At 42.6% G+C, this 19718-nt stretch overlaps 1 protein-coding gene across 2 annotated transcripts; it reads right to left on the minus strand.

The window, feature by feature from the left end:
• Positions 1 to 645: 645 nt before the first annotated feature.
• LOC148366611 (uncharacterized) lies at positions 646 to 17882 on the minus strand. Of its 2 annotated transcripts, XM_088333408.1 has the most exons (8): positions 17627 to 17882; positions 15675 to 15833; positions 14887 to 15084; positions 14047 to 14127; positions 10947 to 11821; positions 8355 to 8870; positions 5227 to 5420; positions 646 to 4089 (listed from the first exon to the last, which is right to left on the minus strand). In XM_088333408.1, the coding sequence occupies exons 1-8, from the start codon at positions 17841 to 17843 to the stop codon at positions 3594 to 3596; spliced, it is 2736 nt and encodes a 911-aa protein (XP_088189534.1). In that variant the 5' UTR covers positions 17844 to 17882; the 3' UTR covers positions 646 to 3593. The 2 variants fall into 2 exon arrangements, with proteins under 2 accessions (XP_088189534.1, XP_088189535.1); XM_088333409.1 differs by lacking the exon at positions 14047 to 14127.
• Between the last annotated feature and the right edge of the window lie 1836 nt (positions 17883 to 19718).

Raw genomic sequence — 19718 nt, forward strand, 5'->3', positions numbered from 1 at the left:
TAAGCAGTCGTTTTAGCGTATCCTATACAAGAAGACCAGATCTCTGTCATCGACGATAACGGCTAACCCGGAACCCGCGATTCTCCCGTCCGTTTCCATACGTCATCGGCAATCAAACCCGAACGCGTTTCCGTCGGGCCGAAAAACAGGAAGCGTCCCGGCCATCCGTCACGTTAGCTAACCGCATCTGGAGCTAAAAGCGTCTCCGAGACGAGGCCGGCCGCGCCGTCTAATTTCGCTTCATGCGATTACGCGCCGGCTAATTGGGCCGCGCACGCTAGCTTGATTGCGTTTATCTGGTACCAAGAAAGATGGCCGCCGATGATTCGATAGCGCCCGTCGTGAACGGAAACCGTATTTTCCCGTCAAGGGATGTACTCCAACTATTTGGTGTCGAGGGCCGCATTGAGGTTAAAAAAAAATGGCCCGGGGGCCCAAGCTTGGAGACCTATCCCATTTAGAAGCAAATCATGAATAAATAGGTTATATTTCTTTTTGTTTTAAAAGAAATTGATGTAATAACATTCGTTTTGCAACATAATATATCGAGCCCATTATAAGCCCGAAATTTGTCAGAGACCAGAACGGAAACAGGACCCACTCGCGTAATGTTTCTCACAGTTTTATTGGAAAGAAGGGAAAGGAACGCACACGTGATCTGGGGATCGGGGAGCAGGTTGCTCAGACGCGGAAGAGGGACTCTTGCGGTGAGCCATGGCGGTGTCAGGAACGGAAACAAGTCAAAAGCCGAGACCGGAAACGGACCGTTATTCGGGACGGGAGAGTAAACGTGGTCGAGATCAAAACAGATCGTAATGGGAGACAAACAGGAGCAAAAACAGGCGAAAAAGGACTTGCCGTGTAAAAACGGAGATTCGCAGACGGACCGACAAAAGGAGACTGACAGGACAGAGTTGAAATACTGACAGGGAGCCAATCTGTCAACAAGCTGCAGCTGGTGCTACACGAGCGGGGCCAATTGGGCGCCATGGCAACCGCGACAAAATTTGATATTTACTTTTGTAGTATTTCTGTAGAATTTTTCCAATATTATTCAATTATTTTCGTCTTATTTTTGCAGTAGTATTTTTAGAGTTTGGCTGCACTTCCGCGGTACGGTGATTTATGGGTATTGTAGTTGCACCGTGAGTCAAGTAAAAATGCTACAAAGGCGGGCTTTATAAGTAAAAAATACACAAATCATATAAATGTGCATTTTGAGAAATTCGCATTTCATTTACATAACGTCAACCTTACCAAGAGGTAGCTGAAATTAGTCAGCCATCTTGTTTATACGGAAACCCCAGCGACCCAAAAATGTGAAAGGCAAAAAAAATGCAGTTTAAGCACTATGAGTCTCCATTCATTGTATTCTTTCTTGTGCTTTGTAGCACTCGTTTTTGGTTGCACTACACAATCCAGCGCCATCTAGTGGTCCCTTCAAGATTGAACTATTTCTATCTCAGCAAAAAAAAAAACATAGAACATATCAAATCTACTTTCACAATAACAAATAATTCATTCCTTCATAACTAGTTACCAGATGTAGAAGCATTTAGTTGTAATCATTAATGTATGATAGTATTTACCGTATTTCTGGTCTAGAAGGCACACTTTTGGGGTTTTATAGGTGCGCCATAGTGTCCGGAAAAACAGTAAATCGAAGAAAGTCATTCATCGAATCATTTTAGAAGTCATTCTGAAACGCAGGGAAACATTTTTCCTGCTGTTGGCGCTAAATATAATTATTTCACAGGGGTCTCGAAATTAATTAACCTGGGGTCCGCCATGGATTGGGTCTGGGTGAGGTTGGCCCATATAATAATAAAAACATTACCGTTTTCCAGCATCATTTTTATTCTAAAATCATACACAAAATAAGATCTGAAGATTAAAAAAAAATCATTAGTAAAAGCTCACTAGTAAAATATGAATGCATAACATGCCAGGGCTGCACTCAAAAGGACAATGTGTATTATCAGTGCCCCCTAGGGGCAAAATTGCAACCCGTTAAAAAAAATCCAAAAAATAAAATATTAATTTGAATAATTAGCAAAAATACATGAACTATCATGAAGATGTGCATTTTGAAGTGACTGTAAGGTTGAGATATTGGCATTCGTTTATAAAAAACGAGCCTCACCTCTAGCAGTGTCTGAAAGTCGTGAGAAAAAGTTAGCGGACACCAGGGGGCAGACAACTCTGAAAAGTTGCCTGACCCGTTTTTCACAAGTTGAAACAAAGTAAGACGACTCATCGCAAAAGAAAAAAACATTTTTGCAAAATATCAAGGATTATATCACAGAAAAACACTTTAATGTACGTTTACGTTTGTGAGCGTCATCAATTTTGTTAGCTTCTTTTGAATCTTAGGGCTGAGCTTTTGGCTTGATTCCTAACCACTTATCCCATTTTTCTTGCGTTCTCTGTGCGTCTACTTTGGAAAATGATATGCAACGCACGACCTTATAAGGTTCGGGAAAGTCCGATAGCACAAAGTTATTCGATGCAGGCTTCTGATTGGCTGCCGAGTATGGAAATTGCCAAACGAACCGAAATTCCGAAATTTCCAAAACGAACGAAGATTTTGAAATCGGAATAAAGCAAACGTTTTCAACAGGCTACCATTTCAAAGCTGACATAATTGTCCGCCATCTTGTTGCTCATGGTACCTAAAACCAAAACCTGGCGAAAGAAAAAAAAGAAATGAAAAATGTTGTTTTATGGTCACTCTGAGTCTGTCAATTTCATTTTGAATGGTTGCACAAAAGAATATTACACATACTCGTAGTGGTCAAATAAGAGCGCTCGTCTTGGGATCCAGAGATCGCAGGTTCGATTCCCGGCTCCTTCGTGTTATATGTTGAAGTGTCCTTGGGCAAGACACTGAATCCCGAATGCCCCCAATAAGCAGGTCGGCTTCTTGCATGGCTGCATGACCGCTACTGGGGTGTGAGAATGGGTAAGTGTGAAGCGCATTGTAAAACGCTTTGGGAGGTCTTCATTGACTCAAAAAGCGTTATAGAAATGCAGACCATTTACCATTTAGCATCTTGATTATCCTCAAAACGTTTGGAGGCTGACTCCCTATTGGTGTGTGAGTGTGTGTGAATGGGTAAGTGTGAAGCACATTGGAAAAGCGCTTTGGGAGGTCTTCATTGACTCAAAAAGCGCTATAGAAATGCAGACCATTTACCATCTTGATTATCCTCAAAATGTTTGGAGGCTGACTCCCTATTAGTGTGTGTGTGTGTGTGAATGGGTAAGTGTGAAGCACATTGTAAAGCGCTTTGGGAGGTCTTCATTGACTTTAAAAGCACTATAGAAATGCAGACCACATACCATTAAGGCAAGGGGCTCGAACTATCATCCTAAGGGCTGCAATTTTGAGACCCCTGCTTTAAAGGGACAATGTGTAAATTTATTGCTTCTACTTTCATTCAGTCTAAAAATAGTTTTGGGTACTCAGCATATCACCCACCCATTTCCTGTGCCGCTTATTCTCACTAGGGTCCTTGTTGGAGCCCACCCCCTTCGCATTAGACAATACAGTGCTCAAATATGACACACTCGGGCTTTAAGGGACACAAAAATCAGGCGTCACTGACGGTATAGCGTTTAGCTAACAGCTCTTGCAAAATAAAATGCCGGTACATGAATCGGACCCGAACCTCGTCCATGTCGACGTCGGGATCGAAAGCCACCCGCTGAACGGAAATGGTTTCTTGGCGCCAGATCACAAAATCGCAATATTTGCTTTCGGTGATCCGGATCAGCGCCTGCAGACGTAAATAACAGACGTGGTCGGGGGCCAGGGGAGCCTGGCAAAATCCGCGGCCGTGGCAATAATGGCCGTGGTCGTGATCCACCGGACCGGGGCTTTCCGATCGGAGGCAGGGAAGACATTTGAGGCGTACGCAGCCGGTGCCGCAGCAGCTGCAGCTCACCAGGCTGTCGGGCGAGGCCGCCAGGTGGGGGCGCTCTTTCCACACCAGGAGCCCGCACGGTCGGCAGCTGAAGGCCCGGTGCGCCGTCGCTTGGATGGAGAAGTACACCTTCAGGGAGGTCTTGGCGTGTTTGCACCCCCACCTCATCCAAAGACAGAAAAAGACACTTTTTACACCAGGACTGGGCAAATTATGCACAAAAAAGGCCACCGGAGGGAGCTCTAACGACACAAAACAAATCTCGAGTTGGAACACGCAGAAATGGAATGTCTGCAGATGAGTGTAGACATTGTGAAAGAGTTGTAAATGTTTGACTTCTCTACATAGAAGTCAATCCATGATTATGTAAAAATGGATCCCGGGTTGCGACTGCGCACTTGATTTTTTTGATCTGATTTCGATACGGATCGTAAAATTGCATAAAATATATAATATTTTCTAAAAATAAAACAAATGGTAACAGCTACTTTTTTTAAACAGTGCGGTCTATTTATGCATCAAGGGGGCCACCGGAGGGAGCGCTAACGACACAAATAAATCTCGAGTTGGAACACGGAGAAATAGAATGTCTGCAGATGAGTGTAGACATTGTGAAAGAGTTGTAAATGTTTGACTTCTCTACATAGAAGTCAATCCATGCTTATGTAAGAATGGATCCCGGGTTGCGACTGCGCACTTGATTTTTTTTATTTGATTTCGATATGGATCGTAAAATTGCATAAAATATATAATATTTTCTAAAAATAAAACAAATGGTAACAGCTACTTTTTTTAAACAGTGTAGTCTATTTATGCATCAAGGGGTCCACCGGAGGGAGCTCTAACAACACAAATAAATATCCAGTTGGAACATGCAGAAATGGAATGTCTGCAGATACGTGTAGCACCGGCATCTTAGCAGGAAAACAAGCGAGACAAAAGTTTGAAGCCACACCTAGTACCTTGACGAATCATTAAAATTAGATGATTTAGTAAGATTTTTCACTGCACAACTGCTATTTAAAGTCAACAAAAACATAGTGCCGGAAAACATCTGTAAATTATTCATTCAAAAAGAAGGATTGTATAACTTAAGGGGCTGTGGTAAATGCGATGCTAGTTGCTAATCTCTGATCTCATTAACACATGCTGCTTATTAGCAGTCAGAGACAGGAAATAATGATCCTCAACAACTTCCTCCATGACTTAATATTAAGCTAATGATTTGACTCAGCTATGTTGGAAGCAGGAGACACCAAAACATGCTGGAAAGTCCCCAAAACGAGCCAAATAGGGGTACCTGGTGTCCTCTAAACTGAGTTTGCAGCTTTGAGGGTAGCAAATTCTCTTGATGAGCCTCAACGGAGGTGTGTGCACGCTAGCTTGCGTTAGCTCCGCGTAGTCGGCGGCGTTTAGCCGTCCGGCCCGCTGCTGGTACCATAGAGCCGTCGACCAGGACGACTCCTCGCGCGTCAGTTTTTCGATCGCCGTTACCTGGAAGGTCAAAAATAAATAAGGAACCAAGTCATGTGACTTGATCTCAAATGTCACCTACGGAAGCCTAATGAAGGATTTTTATACATTTGACTATAAAGGATCTTATACGATTGAATACAAGTTACATTTATTGAGTGCAATGAAGATTTTCACCGCATGAGCAGTGAAAGTTCAGGGCACCCTGCTAGAAAATATTGTTCACAAGAATGGTGGGAACGGGACGTGAGGCTGATAAGATAGTCAGGACATCCGACGACGCAGAAAGGCCCTGATGACGGAGGACGGCAGGTATTGTTTGAGAAATTCTCTCCGCTGTTTTGAGTTTTTCCAGACATCGCGGCGAGGTGGTGGAGCTCACGTTTGGGCTTCATTGGCAGGCCCATGGGAGGAGCCGGCACACCATCTTGCGGAAAGACGTGGGCCGAGGAAAAAAAGGCTAGAGAACTTCAGAGAAGGCTGCCCAGAGACTCCAGCGACACTAATTCACCCGTATTTGATCGAGTTCACTTAATTCAATTGTTAATGAAATGAAATCTGCCCCCGTGTGAAAATGTCGGGTTTTCTTGTCCATCTTTTCCCATCAAGAAATGAGCGCGCATTGTTAGGAGATTGTAGGTTGTGTTTGGTTAATGGAGTCAGATAACTCATTCGAACAATTTGGTCAACGCTACATTTTAATATTTCATTCCCAACACCTAAGAGGGCCAAATTTCAAGGTTTTAATGTGTCTTTGAGTCTCCGTCGTTTGTGTTCTCCTTAGTGCTCGTTTTCAGTTGCGCAACACAAAACAGTGACATGTAGTGCCCCAATCATAAACACTGTCACTTCAAGATTGAAGTGAGAAAATGTCTTGGCAAAAAAAAAAAAAAGAGAAAAAGGGTGCAGTTTGGTCACTTTAAGACTAGTTTGTATTCCTCCTTGTGCTTATCATCTCCAAACGGAAGAGAAGCTTCAGCGACAGACCGCTGTCACAGTATTGTTCCACGGACAGACTGAGAAGATCATTTCTTCCTCATGCCATGAGGCTCTTGAACTCCACCCGGGGGAGTAAAAGCCCACATGAAACCACACCCCCACATTTGCATATTACCCTCTTATTACAGTGTGTATTTTAAGTAGCACTAACTAAATCCCAGGTGTCAAACGGGCGGCCATTGGGCCAGATCAGGCCCGGTAAGGGATTGAATCCGGCCCGCGAGACAACAGTCAGAGAAGCGCAAGAGAAAAACAAGCTGCAGGTTGAAATATGTCAACTTGATGTTGCCAAAGCCAGGTGCCTCTCACAAAGACACTGTACTTGTCTCTCTCTCTCTCTCTCTCCCACCCCTTTTCTCCCACTCTGTCTCTTTTTCTTTTCCTTTGTTCTATCTATCTATCTCTTTGTCTCTTTCTCTCTCTGTGTCTTTTAACCTCTTTTGCTCCAACTTCCTTTTTTCCTTTTCTCTTTCTCTCTTCATACCCTTCGCGCTTTCTTTTTTCTTTTCTCTCCTTCTGTTTTTCTATTTTTCTTTGGATTTCTTTCTTCCTCTCCCTTTCTTTTCCCCCTCTCACGACTTTTTATCTTTTGTTTCTCACTCTCTCCCCCTATCTCTCGCTTTCATTATTTGTCCCGCCCTCTCTCCTTTTCCCTCCCTCTTTCTCTTTTCTCTTTGTCTCTTTTTCTTTCTCTTGAATCTACTAGTCTGGCCCCCGACAGAATGTTTGTTGTATCGTGTGGCCCCCGAGTTCAAATGAGTAATCAAATAAAACACAAAACGTAAATAACCTCAAAATTGAATAGTTGCTGGATCACGTTTTTTCTTTATCTTCTTAGGACAGGACAAGTTTAAGATCCAAAGTTGTCAAAACCAATGTTGCCTCTAATTTTCCATACGGGTCTGAGCGTTCACACTAAGTCGGTGAGCAACGCTTGAAGCAACAGTGAGCAACGGCAATCCCAAGTGTGGCAACGACTTCATTATCAAACATCTCGACATCACGTTACATTTTTCAGAGTTTCCGGCAATGCAAAATTATTCCTCTCTTTTAAATGAACGATTGCAAAGGTTGCAAGGCCTACAAACGTCATTTGTTTTCACAACAGTTCTTGAACAAGATTTCCATTTCCTTTTTTTTCTGATATCTTTTGTCACATAATACTAACATTTTTGGGGGCTTTTTTGGTCGGTTGTGAGATACAGAACTGTACTTAATCACATTTTTTAGTGGAATTACAATGTTGGCAACAAGATTCACTTGATATCATTGGAAATTATTTCAATGCAACACAAACTTTTTCTTCTTTTTCCCTGTTTTTTTTCTCCTTTTTTTAAAAATTCCTTTAAAAAAAATCTTATTGTGTTTTTTTTCCCTAGCTGTTACTTTTTTCTTCTCTATTACCTTTTTTCCCTTTATTTGTTTCTTTCTTTTCTTCTGGCATTTTTCAGAATTTTTCCTGCACTTTATTTCTCTTTTTCTCTCCTTTAGCTTCGTTTTTTTATCAGCTTTCACTACTTTTTCATTTTGGTATTTTTTTGTCTTTTTGTTCCATTTCCCCCCTTCCTTTAAGTCATTTTGTGCACAATTTTACATCATATTTGGTTGAGTATGGATTAAATAAGCAAAAAAAAACCTGAAGAGCCGTTTGGGACCCGAAAGAGCTGGTTCTTTTTAGTGAGTCGAGCCGAAGAAGCCGGTTCTCAAAAAACTCTACTGACTTTACTCAACTTCGTTCTACTTCGACCTTGACTTCAAAATACCGCATTTCGAACACAGCGTCAGGGGAACCCGTGTATTTTTACCATCATGCACTGTCGCTTCTTAATTAGCAATTTCAAGCCGTGATTTTTGTGAGCTGGCTAGATGTTCTTGTGCGCGGAATAGCTCTGGGTAGTGCGCAGCTTAGAGGAAACATTGGTCACAACTCATGTTTGAACAGAAAAGGACTCCTACCTGCTCTTCTGAGATCTGCATGCTCCTTCCGACCTGATCGGCGATTTCCTGCAACTCCTCCTCACTGCTGCGCTCGTACTGAGGTTGATACAGACTCGTGAGCGGCGGAGGGAGACTTTTAAACAGCGACAACGGCAACAACTTCTTGCACTCGTTCGGCAACACGCTAAGGAGGGGACAACTCAAGACCGACTTGGAAAGGCTTTTATAGAAGGTGAGCTTCTCCTCGGCCGAAGGTAGGGGGATGTCCCGGTCCCGGTTCCCCTCCTCCGCCGCCCTCCACGTATTCGTAGGACTCGTAACGTCACGGTCCGCCAGGTTTCTGGACGGGTTGCGGCCGGCCTCGTCCGCTATCATCGCTTGCGTTTCCACTGCAAGGAGGACGGCGACCACATGGGGGCAGCAGTCGGAAAGGTCGTCCATGCACGTGCAGTGGCAGGAGAGAACCCCGCCCGTTTTTTCCACCGCTGCCCAAACCCGCAGGGGGGACCCCTTGTTCAGGCTGGGGCGCATCACCTGAAATAGGGAGAGAATGTTGTATTTTCCACTCGTATTACGCAGAAGAAATAAAATTATCAAACAATGAATGAAGTCAGGTATACCAGAGGTGAAATGAAATGCTCTGCATTTATATAACGCTTTTCAAGTCAAGACTTTCCCAATAGCGGCCGTGCAGCTATGCTAACCTGCTTAGTGGGTGCTTTAGGGGTTCAGTGTCTTACCCAAGGACACTTCGACATCTAACACGGAGGAGCCGGGATTCGAACTGCGATCTCTTGATCCCAAGACGAGCGCTCTACCTCCTAAGCCACTGCCGCCTCTGACAAACATATTTTTGATTGTCTCTACTTTGTATGAAACTCTGGAACGGTCTGACTTTACAAATGAAACAACGCAAAATGTTCACAGATTTAAACTAAATTACAAACAATTGTATACAGGGTGTCTCCAAAAAATGTACTCACTCTTAGAATGATGGGAAAACGGTGTTTCTGTGGGTGGATCTAAACACAGATCTTTCCTCCTCTGCGAGGCGCGGCGCAGACACGCTCTCACACAGAGCAGAGGAGGAGGGGAGCTACCGTAAAGCCTCTAAATAACTCTCGCACAACTGAAAATGTCTGAATTTCACCTAAAAATGCGCATTAAAAAAACATATTATTTTGCCGTGCGCTCGCCGGCCACTGGTTAACCCCAGCAGTGGCACACGTGCCACAGGTTGCCGACCCCTGCTCTACCATATATCCACCCGACCCAGCAGCCTTCCCTTCATTCATCGACCCAACTGCTGCTTCCACCTCTTCCCTCACAATTTCCTTATCATTCAAACAAAGGCATCAGTCCACCACAAATATAAAAATGTATCAAAATAATATCCACAAATATAAATAAACAATAAAATCATGATTGAAATAGTACAAAGAATTTATCAAACTTAAAGGATTTGATATCTTAAAATGTATGGAAATTTACGTGTACATTTGAAAACTAAAGTATTTTCAGGTAATAATCAACAGATTACCGTATTTTCCGCACTATAAGGCGCACCTAAAAGTCTTAATTTTTTTCAATAGCTGACCATGCGCCTTATAATACAGTGCGCCTTATATATGGCTCAATATTAAATTCGCAACAGTCGCCAACTCGATTTTCCCCCGAACATGGAGTAGTCCGCGGTGTATGCTGGGATTTATATACCGGTGTTTCATTGGCTAACCGATGTGTCAATCATCATTTGAATCGATTGCTATTTGCAAAAGTTATTCGGAGCCTCGGATTGGCTAGATGGCCAAAACAAACCCTGCAATTGGCCGAAAAAGATGTTTCAATCATCCGTTAAATCGATCGCTATTGGCGGAAGTTATACGGAGCCTCGGATTGGCTAGAGGGCCAAAACAAACCCTGCAATAGGCCGAGAAAGATGACTAAAGAGCAATCTTGCTATACTACGTCATAAAGAAATAGGTTTCATTAGTCTGTATTTGTAAATATTTGACTCTCCTATATTTACTACACTCACGGTTGTAAAAAGACCATGATTGCGTATCATTATTGAACGTGAGAACTTAGCTGAGTTATGCGGCTTTATATTTTCCCGGTATCTTGTTTTAGAACGATCTTGATGTTGCTGTGATGAGTTGAGTGAATTCTACCCAATTCGAAGTGTTTATTGTCATATGCGCAGTAAAGTTGCGAGCGAAAAAGAAAATGGAAACTAAGGAATGGTTGGCATTTCTTGAATTCCAAGACTTTAACCTTCCGAATGATATTTGAAATGACGCATTTAAGTGACATCGTACGGCCACCGCATCCGCACGTGTCTACGACACGTATTTGCTTCTTTGCAAGCTTTGGGAATGTTAAGGGGGTAATCAGTTGGACTGAACCATCTGACTGTTTTGTCCACGTTCCCGTTGTAGCGCCTTATAATCCGGTGCGTCTTATGTATGTCAAATATAGGACCAAAAACTATTTTTTCGGGGTGCGCCCTATAACCCGGTGCGCCCTATAGCGCGGAAAATACGGTACCTTTTTTCTTTGTAGTTCTTTTTTGAACATGATTCCTTTTTTAACGGATAAATGAAATCTTACCTTGGACACGATGAGAAATCGCCCTCTCCCGGGAATTTCCCATATTCCGGTCCCACGCACGTTCTCCACTTGAAAATGCTGATAGGCGTCGATTCTTTTTAAGTCTTTTAACTCCTCTTGAGTGTAATGTGACGACTTGTGCATGAGAAAATCCAAAATTGCTAAATAAGTCACGTTTGGGAGGACCTGACAGCATTTAAGGGGGTGGAAAATATAAGACGGTAAAGTAAATGGATCGCCAAGGCCCGCCTGATCCAGTTTGTCCAGATACTTTTTCTTTCTTTCCTCATCCATTCCAGAGACAACGCAGGAAAACCAGAGACTGCTCCGTTCTTCGAGCGTTCCCGTCTGGAAAGCTGCCGTTTCCATGACCGGGGAGGTGGCGGGCCAAATGCTCTCGCCGTGAAACCGATGGAGGAGGTCCAAACCGTCATCCGAGAATCGTTTCCCGCAAATTGAGCAGTTGTAGAGTTTTTCTCCGAAGTGGAGACAGCGGTGCTTTTTGAAAAGAGAGACTCGGGCGTACGCTTTATCGCAACGGGAGCATTCCCAGCTTTCCTTGTCGGCGTTAAAGACCGGTCGGTTGTCCGGGAGTTCGTCGTCCGAGTCGGTGTCGGAGGAGTGGGAGGTGACGCCGTCGTCTTCCCGTGACGAATCTCCGTTTTCGCCTTTCCACGTTAGAGATTTCTCGGTGATGTCGTCCTCCTCCTCTTCCTTTTTGATAAGAGGAAGCGTCTCTTCATTGATCAGTGTAACGGAAAAGTCGTCCGGTTCTTCTTTAATGGAGCGACACTCTTGCTCGTCTTCGCCATCTCTTTGCGCCGTCTCTTCTTTTGTTTGGAGACACTCGCAATGAGGGCGTATTCTATCGTAGCCTGGAGGACACAATTGGGAAAAAAAGTCAATTTTTTAGTCAAAAGAACTGCTCAAAGTTCTATGTATTGTCTAATCTTTATCACTGATAAGTTTCAACTCTAGTAGTCACTCAAAATAAGGAGAGGAGACATTTTCGGAGGTGACCTTATCGCCCCGCCCCAAAACATGTAAAACAAGATGCAGGGAGAAGTCTTGGCAAGAGAGGGAGAGCCGTTTAATTATCTTCGTCAAAGTTCAATACAGTTCTCATTCGTCTAAGAGACAATTAGATTTTTATATGTCCTCAGACAACATCTCATATTACTTAACACGTCCCCCTCACAATGACGCACATGTTTATCTCAAAATGCATGTTACCACACACAATTTTTTTTTCCAGAATGTTTTCGTCCTCTTTCGATTTTCCACAGTTACACAATTTCCAAGAACTCCTTGGGGTCGGGCTGACATCCAAATTCCTGGCTTGACCGCATGTTCCACGCCAAGAAGAATGTTATTACTTGGCAGCCCAAGGCAATTAATAATAAGATTCGCTGACATTTACCTTCGGGAGAAACAAGCCTGGAATTTCCCGTTTTACACAAATGTGTTCTCCTTATGTCAAGCTAGACACCAATAATCCACAACAACATCAATGGTTTACAAACTTTAAAGTCCAACCTGTCCTAAAGATCCTCCCCTAACTCTTTTTAATAGTTCTAGATTACAAAAGCAGATCCTCCGAAAGGGTGTGAGAATCAAAGAACACAACATGAGTGGCCGATTGTGACAATTACGTGACAGTTAAGTCAGGTCATGTTTATTTGTATAGCCCTTAATTACAAGTGTTGTGGACTAATGGAGTCGGAGCTTATCGACAAAATGAGGACGCATTTGTTTGGACAGGAAATTCCAGGCTTCTTTCTTGCGAGTTTAAATGTCAGCGAGTGTTATTAATAATTGGTATATATATAATATTTGGTCTAGAACCTGGCTGGGTCAGGCAGACTCCAACGCTTTTCTTGGAAATCGGTGTAATTTTGGAGAATCGAAAAAGGACGAAAACATTCTGAGAAAAACATAGTCAATTCCTGGAAGCATGCACGTTGAGGAAAAACATGCGCGTCATCGGGAGAGGACACACTAAGCAACATGTGATATTTCTGACGTGATGTGTCTGCTCCGGAGGGTATAACAAAGCTGATAGTCTCTAAGACGAATGAGAACGTTGTTTGGACACTGACGAATATCAATAAACAACTTCTCCCTCTGCGATCAAAATTTCTCTGTGCTTTTGTGCATATTTCTGGAGCACATTTCACGGGGTGCTATGAAACAAGGAGTCTCAAAGGGCTGCACAGACCACCGATTATTGCAAACTACATAGTCTTAACAACGAACAATGATAAGCAATAATAGTCAAAATAATGAACAACCATCCTGTAAAATATACTTTGCAGGTGCCCAATAATAAAAAGCGATAAAGCGAATCAGATATGGTCTTAAGAGAAGATAGAAGCAACGCCTCTATGCCGAAGACATAAGTGAATTTTCCTGAAATACAGGACTGTCTGAGAAAATTAAAATACAGTGATATTTCTATAATAATTTGTTCCTGGATCATGCTCATAACTGAGACCAATTAACCAGCATCCCAAAAACATCCAAGTTAACCCTAAGTAGTGAGGTTATATACTATTTTATACGCAGTTTTATTTGACTTATACTCAAAAATACTTGTCCTAAGTTTGACCTAAGCCTTGAGTGCAAGGGTGTCGTGAACCGCGCGTTGCCTTGAAATGTGCCTTTTCTTCCATTCTGTGCAGATAACAATGACTTCTCACCTCGCCTGGAGTATTAAAGTATGTGCCTGGTACCATTCTCTCAGGAGGGTGATAACCTATTACCCCTCCTCCCATTCTTCAAATCATGGTTGGGAAATTTGCATCGATGTCCGCGGACCAATCAGCCAGAGGCTTGATCATCGGGCGTGAACATTTCATTGGCATGGGATATAAGAGGGGGAGACTCCGGAACCCATCTCCTGCACACGATCGTAATATTGGCATGGCAGAGAGAGACGATTTGTTCCACTCTTTGATTTGGCTAAATAAATTGATATGTGGACTATACTTGTCCTTCGGCTGATTACATTTCTCTGGCTTCTGGACATCTTCCAACTGTAAGGGATTAGACAAGACTAATAAAGAAACCGAGTGCTCCGGCATTCCCGATTGTTCCTCACCGTCGGTATTATCGAAGCTTGTGAGCACGACAGCATCCGGGGCAAAAACTTTCAGCTCACAGATGTCGTCGATAGTCAGCGCTGACGACGGGACAAAAAGAAAGACGTCATTATGTGGATTCGAAATATATACAATCAAGTCATGTTGAGTTTATTTGTATAGCCCTTGAAGGATTTTATACATTTGACTATAAAGGATTTTATACAATTGAATACAAATTCCATTTAATGCAAAAGATGTTCACTGGCTGGGCTGTGGTGCGATGTCACGGCACCCTAGTAGAAAATGTTGTTTACAGGAACGGCAGAAACGGGACGTAAGGCTGATAAGATAATCAGCACATCCAGACGCTGAAAGGCCCTGATGATGTAGAAACGCTCGCTGTTGTTTTGGTTATTCCAGACATCGCGACGCTCTTTTCCGAGATGGTGAAGCCCAGGGGGCTTCATTGGCACGCCCATGGGAGGAGGTCGGCGCGCCATTGAGCGGGGAGAGGATGGCCAATGAGAGCTAAAGCACTTCAGAAGAGGGCTTCCCAGAGACTCCAGCGACACTAATTCGGCCGTTTTCGATGGAGTAAACTTAGTTAAATTGTTAATGAAATGAAATCTGCCCCCGTGTGAAAATGTCGGCTTTCTTGTTCATCTTTTCCATCAAGAAACGAGCGCGCGCATTGTTGGGTGAATGTTGGTTGTTTGGTTAATGGAGTCAGACAACTAATCCGAACAATTTGGTAAACGCTAAATGTATTATATAGTTTTATTTAATTTATAGTTTAATTCCTAATAAGAGAAAGAAAGGGAGAGGTTTGGTTTTTCGTTCAAGTAACATTTCCTTGCCTTTCACCGATATTTCCTGTGGCGATCGTTTAGCGTTGGCGCTACTGAATAAGGAAGTCGAAGGTTCCCGCGTTCCCCGTTGTTCCTCATGGTCGGTGTCCTCAGACGCAGCGTCTTCGTTACTGTCTTCGAAGCTTGTGAGCGCAACAGAATTTGGGGCGATACTTTTCAGCTCGCGGATGTCGTCTGCGTTCAGTGCTGATGGCGAGACAGAAAGAAAGATGGAAATTATTGCTACCCTGAAGAGAAATTCACTCGAATGAATGAATGAAAACTCAGGCCCGCTAAAGGTTTGAATCCGGCCCGCGAGACAACGCTGAGAGAAGCGCCAGAGAAAAACGAGCTGCAGGTTGAAATATGTCCACTTGATGTTGCCAAAGCCAGGTCGGTCTCGATCTCTCTGTCCCTCTCTCTCTCTCTGACTCTCTCTCTCTCGCTCACCTTATTTTACCTTTTCTCTTTCTCTCTCTTTTTTGCTTTCCTCTTCTCTCTCTTCCTCCCCTTCTCTCTTTCTCTCTTATTTCTCATTGGATATTCCTTTCATTGCATTTTTAGTGTCTAAAATATTTGTGTAGTGTTTATCATAACTACAAACAAACTCAAGGGGGAGTGGTCACATTTTCAATGATCATGGCAGATCCAAAATAAAAGTATCAGATCAGTATCGATCGATACTCCTGTGTATAAACTTTGATCGGATGGATACGTAAAATTCTGAGAATTCCCACCTTTATTCAAAAAATGCATGCATGAATTAGACAGAAAAAAATAAAAATGTTGGTGATCACCTGATACAGCTGCTGCCTCCAAGACCCTTTTCTTCTTACGTCGTTGTTTTACTTTATCCGCAAGACACTGTGATGGGATGCGGAGAGGTTTCTGGTGGCCAAGTTTGAGAGAAGGGGCCCAGTCCATGTCGTCGTAATAGTACAGGTCGGATGGCTTGCCTGTTGAATAAAAGTTTAGTAAAAAGTTTTGTCTTGTTCCACAGACAGACTGAGGAAATCATTTCTTCCTCATGCCATGAGGCTCTTTAACTCCAGCCGGGGGAGTAAAAGCCCACATGAAACCCCACCCCCACAATTGCATATTACCCTATTTTCATGACAGTGTGTATTTTCCGTAGCACTATTTGAATACTCTATAACACAACGTTATATTGGGTAAGTTTGTATTCTATATCTTTCATTTTATTTTTTAACACAAGAATACTGCTGGAAGTGTGAATTTACCTACGGGGATGAATAAAGTATCTATCCATCTATCAATCTAAACTGCTTGATTCAGATTCAGATTCAGATCTACTTTATTGTCATTCTAGTACACGTGTATACAGAACGAAATGTCGATGCATCTGACCCCCACAGTTTCCTTGAATGTACAGATATAAATAATGTTGTATTGTATTTTGGCTACGTATAGTATTTTACCATAGTGCCGATAGTGCAGAAGAGTAGCTAACCAGATGTGCAAAATGGGCAGTCAGGTTAACAAGTCAGGTACACAGTAACATTAACACTGTAACAATAACGCTGTAATTACAATAGTGCAGAGAGCAATGTGCAAGGAGTGGCAAGCTATAAAAAAAACTGCCAGTAGTGCAAAAAGTCAGATTAGCAGCCGTTTAGATTTAAGTTAACTATATGTTAGATTGACCATTTAACAGTCTAATGGCCAGGGGGACTAGACTATTGCGGAGCCTGGTGGTCCTGCACCGCACACTGCAGTACCTCTTCCCAGAGGCTAGCAGAGTGAACAGTCCATGACTTTGAAGAAAATGACAGAGAAGACTGTCAGAATAAATAGGAACAATTATTTACAACCACAACTTAAAACACACTTCTATTCTATAGCATACGAACAACCTATATTTTATGTTGACAATATTTGTGTATTATTTGCCCTCATGTAGGTTTTAGATCAGGGGATGGTGTCATACGAGTCTGTAGTTTGCAATAGTCTTTTATCTGTGCAGCCCTTTAAGACTCTTTGTGATTAAGGGCGTCACAAATAAACATGACTTGACTTGAGGTTTTTGAGTTTTTCCTTGGCCTCATGTAGGTTTTAGATCAGGGGATGGTGTCATTATAGTCTGTGGTTTGCAAAAGTCTGTGCAGCCCTTTAAGACTCTTTGTGATTAAGGGCGTCACAAATAAATATGACTTGACTTGAGGTTTTTCTTGCCCTCATGTAGGTTTTAGATCAGGGGATGGTGTAATAATAGTCTGTAATAATAGTCTGTGGTTTGCAATTACCTGTGAAGCCCTTTGAGTCTCTTTGTGATTAAGGGCCAAACAAATAAACAGGACTTGACTACAATGGCCTTAGTTATGATAAAGAAAAATAGAAAAGAAGTGGAATACCAATTGGCAGCAATAAACATCCTTAAATAAGTCACAGGCTATACATTTTCCATAGTTTTGTGCAATCATGTTTAGCAGCAACAAATATAAACCCAAATACTGTAAGTGGGAAAATGTAGGTTTCACATATATGTTGACTTTTTTGTTGTTGCTTAACAAATCACTATTTCATCCATCTGCTTAACTTGGTTTGCAGGGTGAATGGATAGCGCCCAAAAATGTCTTAGTTTGAAATACTTTCGTCTATCTACAAAGCACAACGACGTGATCGTGAGCAATGAAAAGTGCAACATTTAGCAGCAACTACTCAAGAGACAGTCAACAAAAATACGACCTTACATTCATTCTAAAACGACTTTCCGTTCTTGATCACCTACCGTTTACGAAATGTTCAGAACAGACTCTCACATAGGGATAAGATTTGGGTCTTAGGTCAGCTCTACTAAGCCACGATAACCACGTTTGTCGCCTCCTAGTAGACAATTCCTTTGTTCTCTCGCCCTGGGATGTAATTATTGCAGGGAGACGAAAAAACGACGCCTTACATCTTCCACTTTCATTTGAGCAGCCGGTAACATAACAGTGTAGCCCCATGCTAACGCGTGACCGTGTACGCAGGACCCATCCACAATGGCTGCCTGGCTACTTCCGGGTGCGCGCATGACGTCACAGGAACACGGTCACAAAGTCAAGAGAATTCTTAAACATATTATTAAATTATCACATGTGGGCACACAATGTAAAACGTGGTTTACATTCTGTCTATCTAGATAAAAACAAATAATCGAAAAACTACTTCAATAAACGATTATTTCTAAAAAGTAACGAAACATTTGAGAGTAAAAGTGACTTGTTTTCAAAATGGCGGCGCATGGATGCATGCATGCGGCTAGTTGCTCTCCAGCTAATCTTCTATTTATTGTAGTGTCCCTAAACAAGAATGCAGGAAATTGGAAAGAAAATGGCGTGCTACCAAGCTTGAGATTTTCCATCAAACCTGGTGTGACAGCTTGTTAAAGTATAAAGCGGCCCTTGCCTCTGCAAAATCGGCCTACCTTTCGAAGGTGATTCCGTCTCAAAAGAACAATCCCAAAGCCCTTTTTGACACTGTAGCATCGCTTACAAGGCAACAGACTATCGCAGATAGTTCGACGCACTCTGCTCATACCTTAATGGTCTTCTTTACTAAGAAGATTCAATGCATACAGGAAGAAATTGCTAAAGAAATTATTAATACCACACATATTAAAGGGCTGAAATCTACAGATGCACGACAGGGTGGCTGTCCTGGGAAATTGTCCGGTTTTAGTGAACTGTCACTTGATGATCTCAAACAGGTGGTGAATGCGGCCAAACCGACAACTTGCCAGTTCGACCCGCTCCCAGGTTCACTTATTAAAAGTCTTTTTGGCGTCCTTGGACCTTCAGTTCTAAATATTATAAACATATCACTCTCCTCAGGTGTAGTTCCAGCAGCTTTTAAGTCCGCCGTTATTAAACCCACACTGAAATGACCCAACCTTGATCCAGAAATCTTAAGTAATTATAGACCTGTGTCAAACCTACCTTTCCTCTCTAAAGTACTTGAAAAAGTAGTGGCACAGCAGCTGAATGTTTTCATATCCGAGAATAACCTTTTTGAATCCATGCAATCAGGATTCAAGGTTAACCACTCTACTGAGACAGCTCTGATCAAGGTAACAAATGATCTCCTACTGGCAATGGATTCTGGCGCTTCATCACTTTTGCTGCTGCTGGATCTTAGTGCTGCTTTTGACACAGTGCACCACAATTTCCTACTAGAACGGTTGGAAAAATGGATTGGTCTCTCAGGAACCGTCCTCTCGTGGTTCAGATCCTACCTCTCAGATAGGACGCACTGTGTTAAATATGGTGAAATGACATCTGAGCCCTTTAATGTTACCTGCGGTGTTCCGCAGGGTTCAGTGCTCGGCCCCCTTCTTTTCAGCATTTACATGCTTCCATGAGGTGATATTATTCGCAAGTACAATATCAGCTTCCACTGCTACGCAGACGACACTCAACTCTATCTTCCGTTGGAGGAATCTACCACACTAAACTGTGGAAATTTGGAGGCCTGCCTCATTGAGATAAAAGAGTGGATGTCACTCAATTTCTTGCGTCTTAACTCTGAAAAGACCGAAATGTTAGTCATTGGTCCATCTAAATGCCGTGACTTATTCTCAAAAACGGCTGTGAACATTGACAAATGTCACATCACACAGAGTGACTCAGTTAAAAATTTAGGTGTCATATTTGACCCTGATCTATCCTTTGAAATGCATGTAAAGAAAATTACTAGAACCGCTTTCTTCCATCTTCGTAACATTGCCAAAATCCGTTCAATACTGTCTCAGTCTGATGCGGAAATTATAATTCATGCGTTTGTTACCTCCCGTCTCGATGACTGTAATGCACTACTCTCTGGTCTCCCGAAGTCTAGAATCA

Source organism: Urocampus carinirostris, chromosome 4 (genome assembly GCF_059441175.1).
Source record: "Urocampus carinirostris isolate Australia breed hairy pipefish chromosome 4, RoL_Ucar_1.0, whole genome shotgun sequence".
In the NCBI taxonomy this organism is placed as follows: Eukaryota; Metazoa; Chordata; class Actinopteri; order Syngnathiformes; family Syngnathidae; genus Urocampus; species Urocampus carinirostris.

Excerpts from the sequence above, each read along its gene's own strand:
- LOC148366611 (XM_088333408.1), bottom strand. The coding sequence starts at position 17,843 with ATGGGGCTACACTGTTATGTTACCGGCTGCTCAAATGAAAGTGGAAGA. Across the intron at positions 15,834-17,626 it reads TTCTGAACATTTCGTAAACG|GCAAGCCATCCGACCTGTAC; the intron begins GTAGGTGATCAA and ends TTTATTCAACAG. Across the intron at positions 15,085-15,674 it reads GGAGGCAGCAGCTGTATCAG|CACTGAACGCAGACGACATC; the intron begins GTGATCACCAAC and ends TCTCGCCATCAG.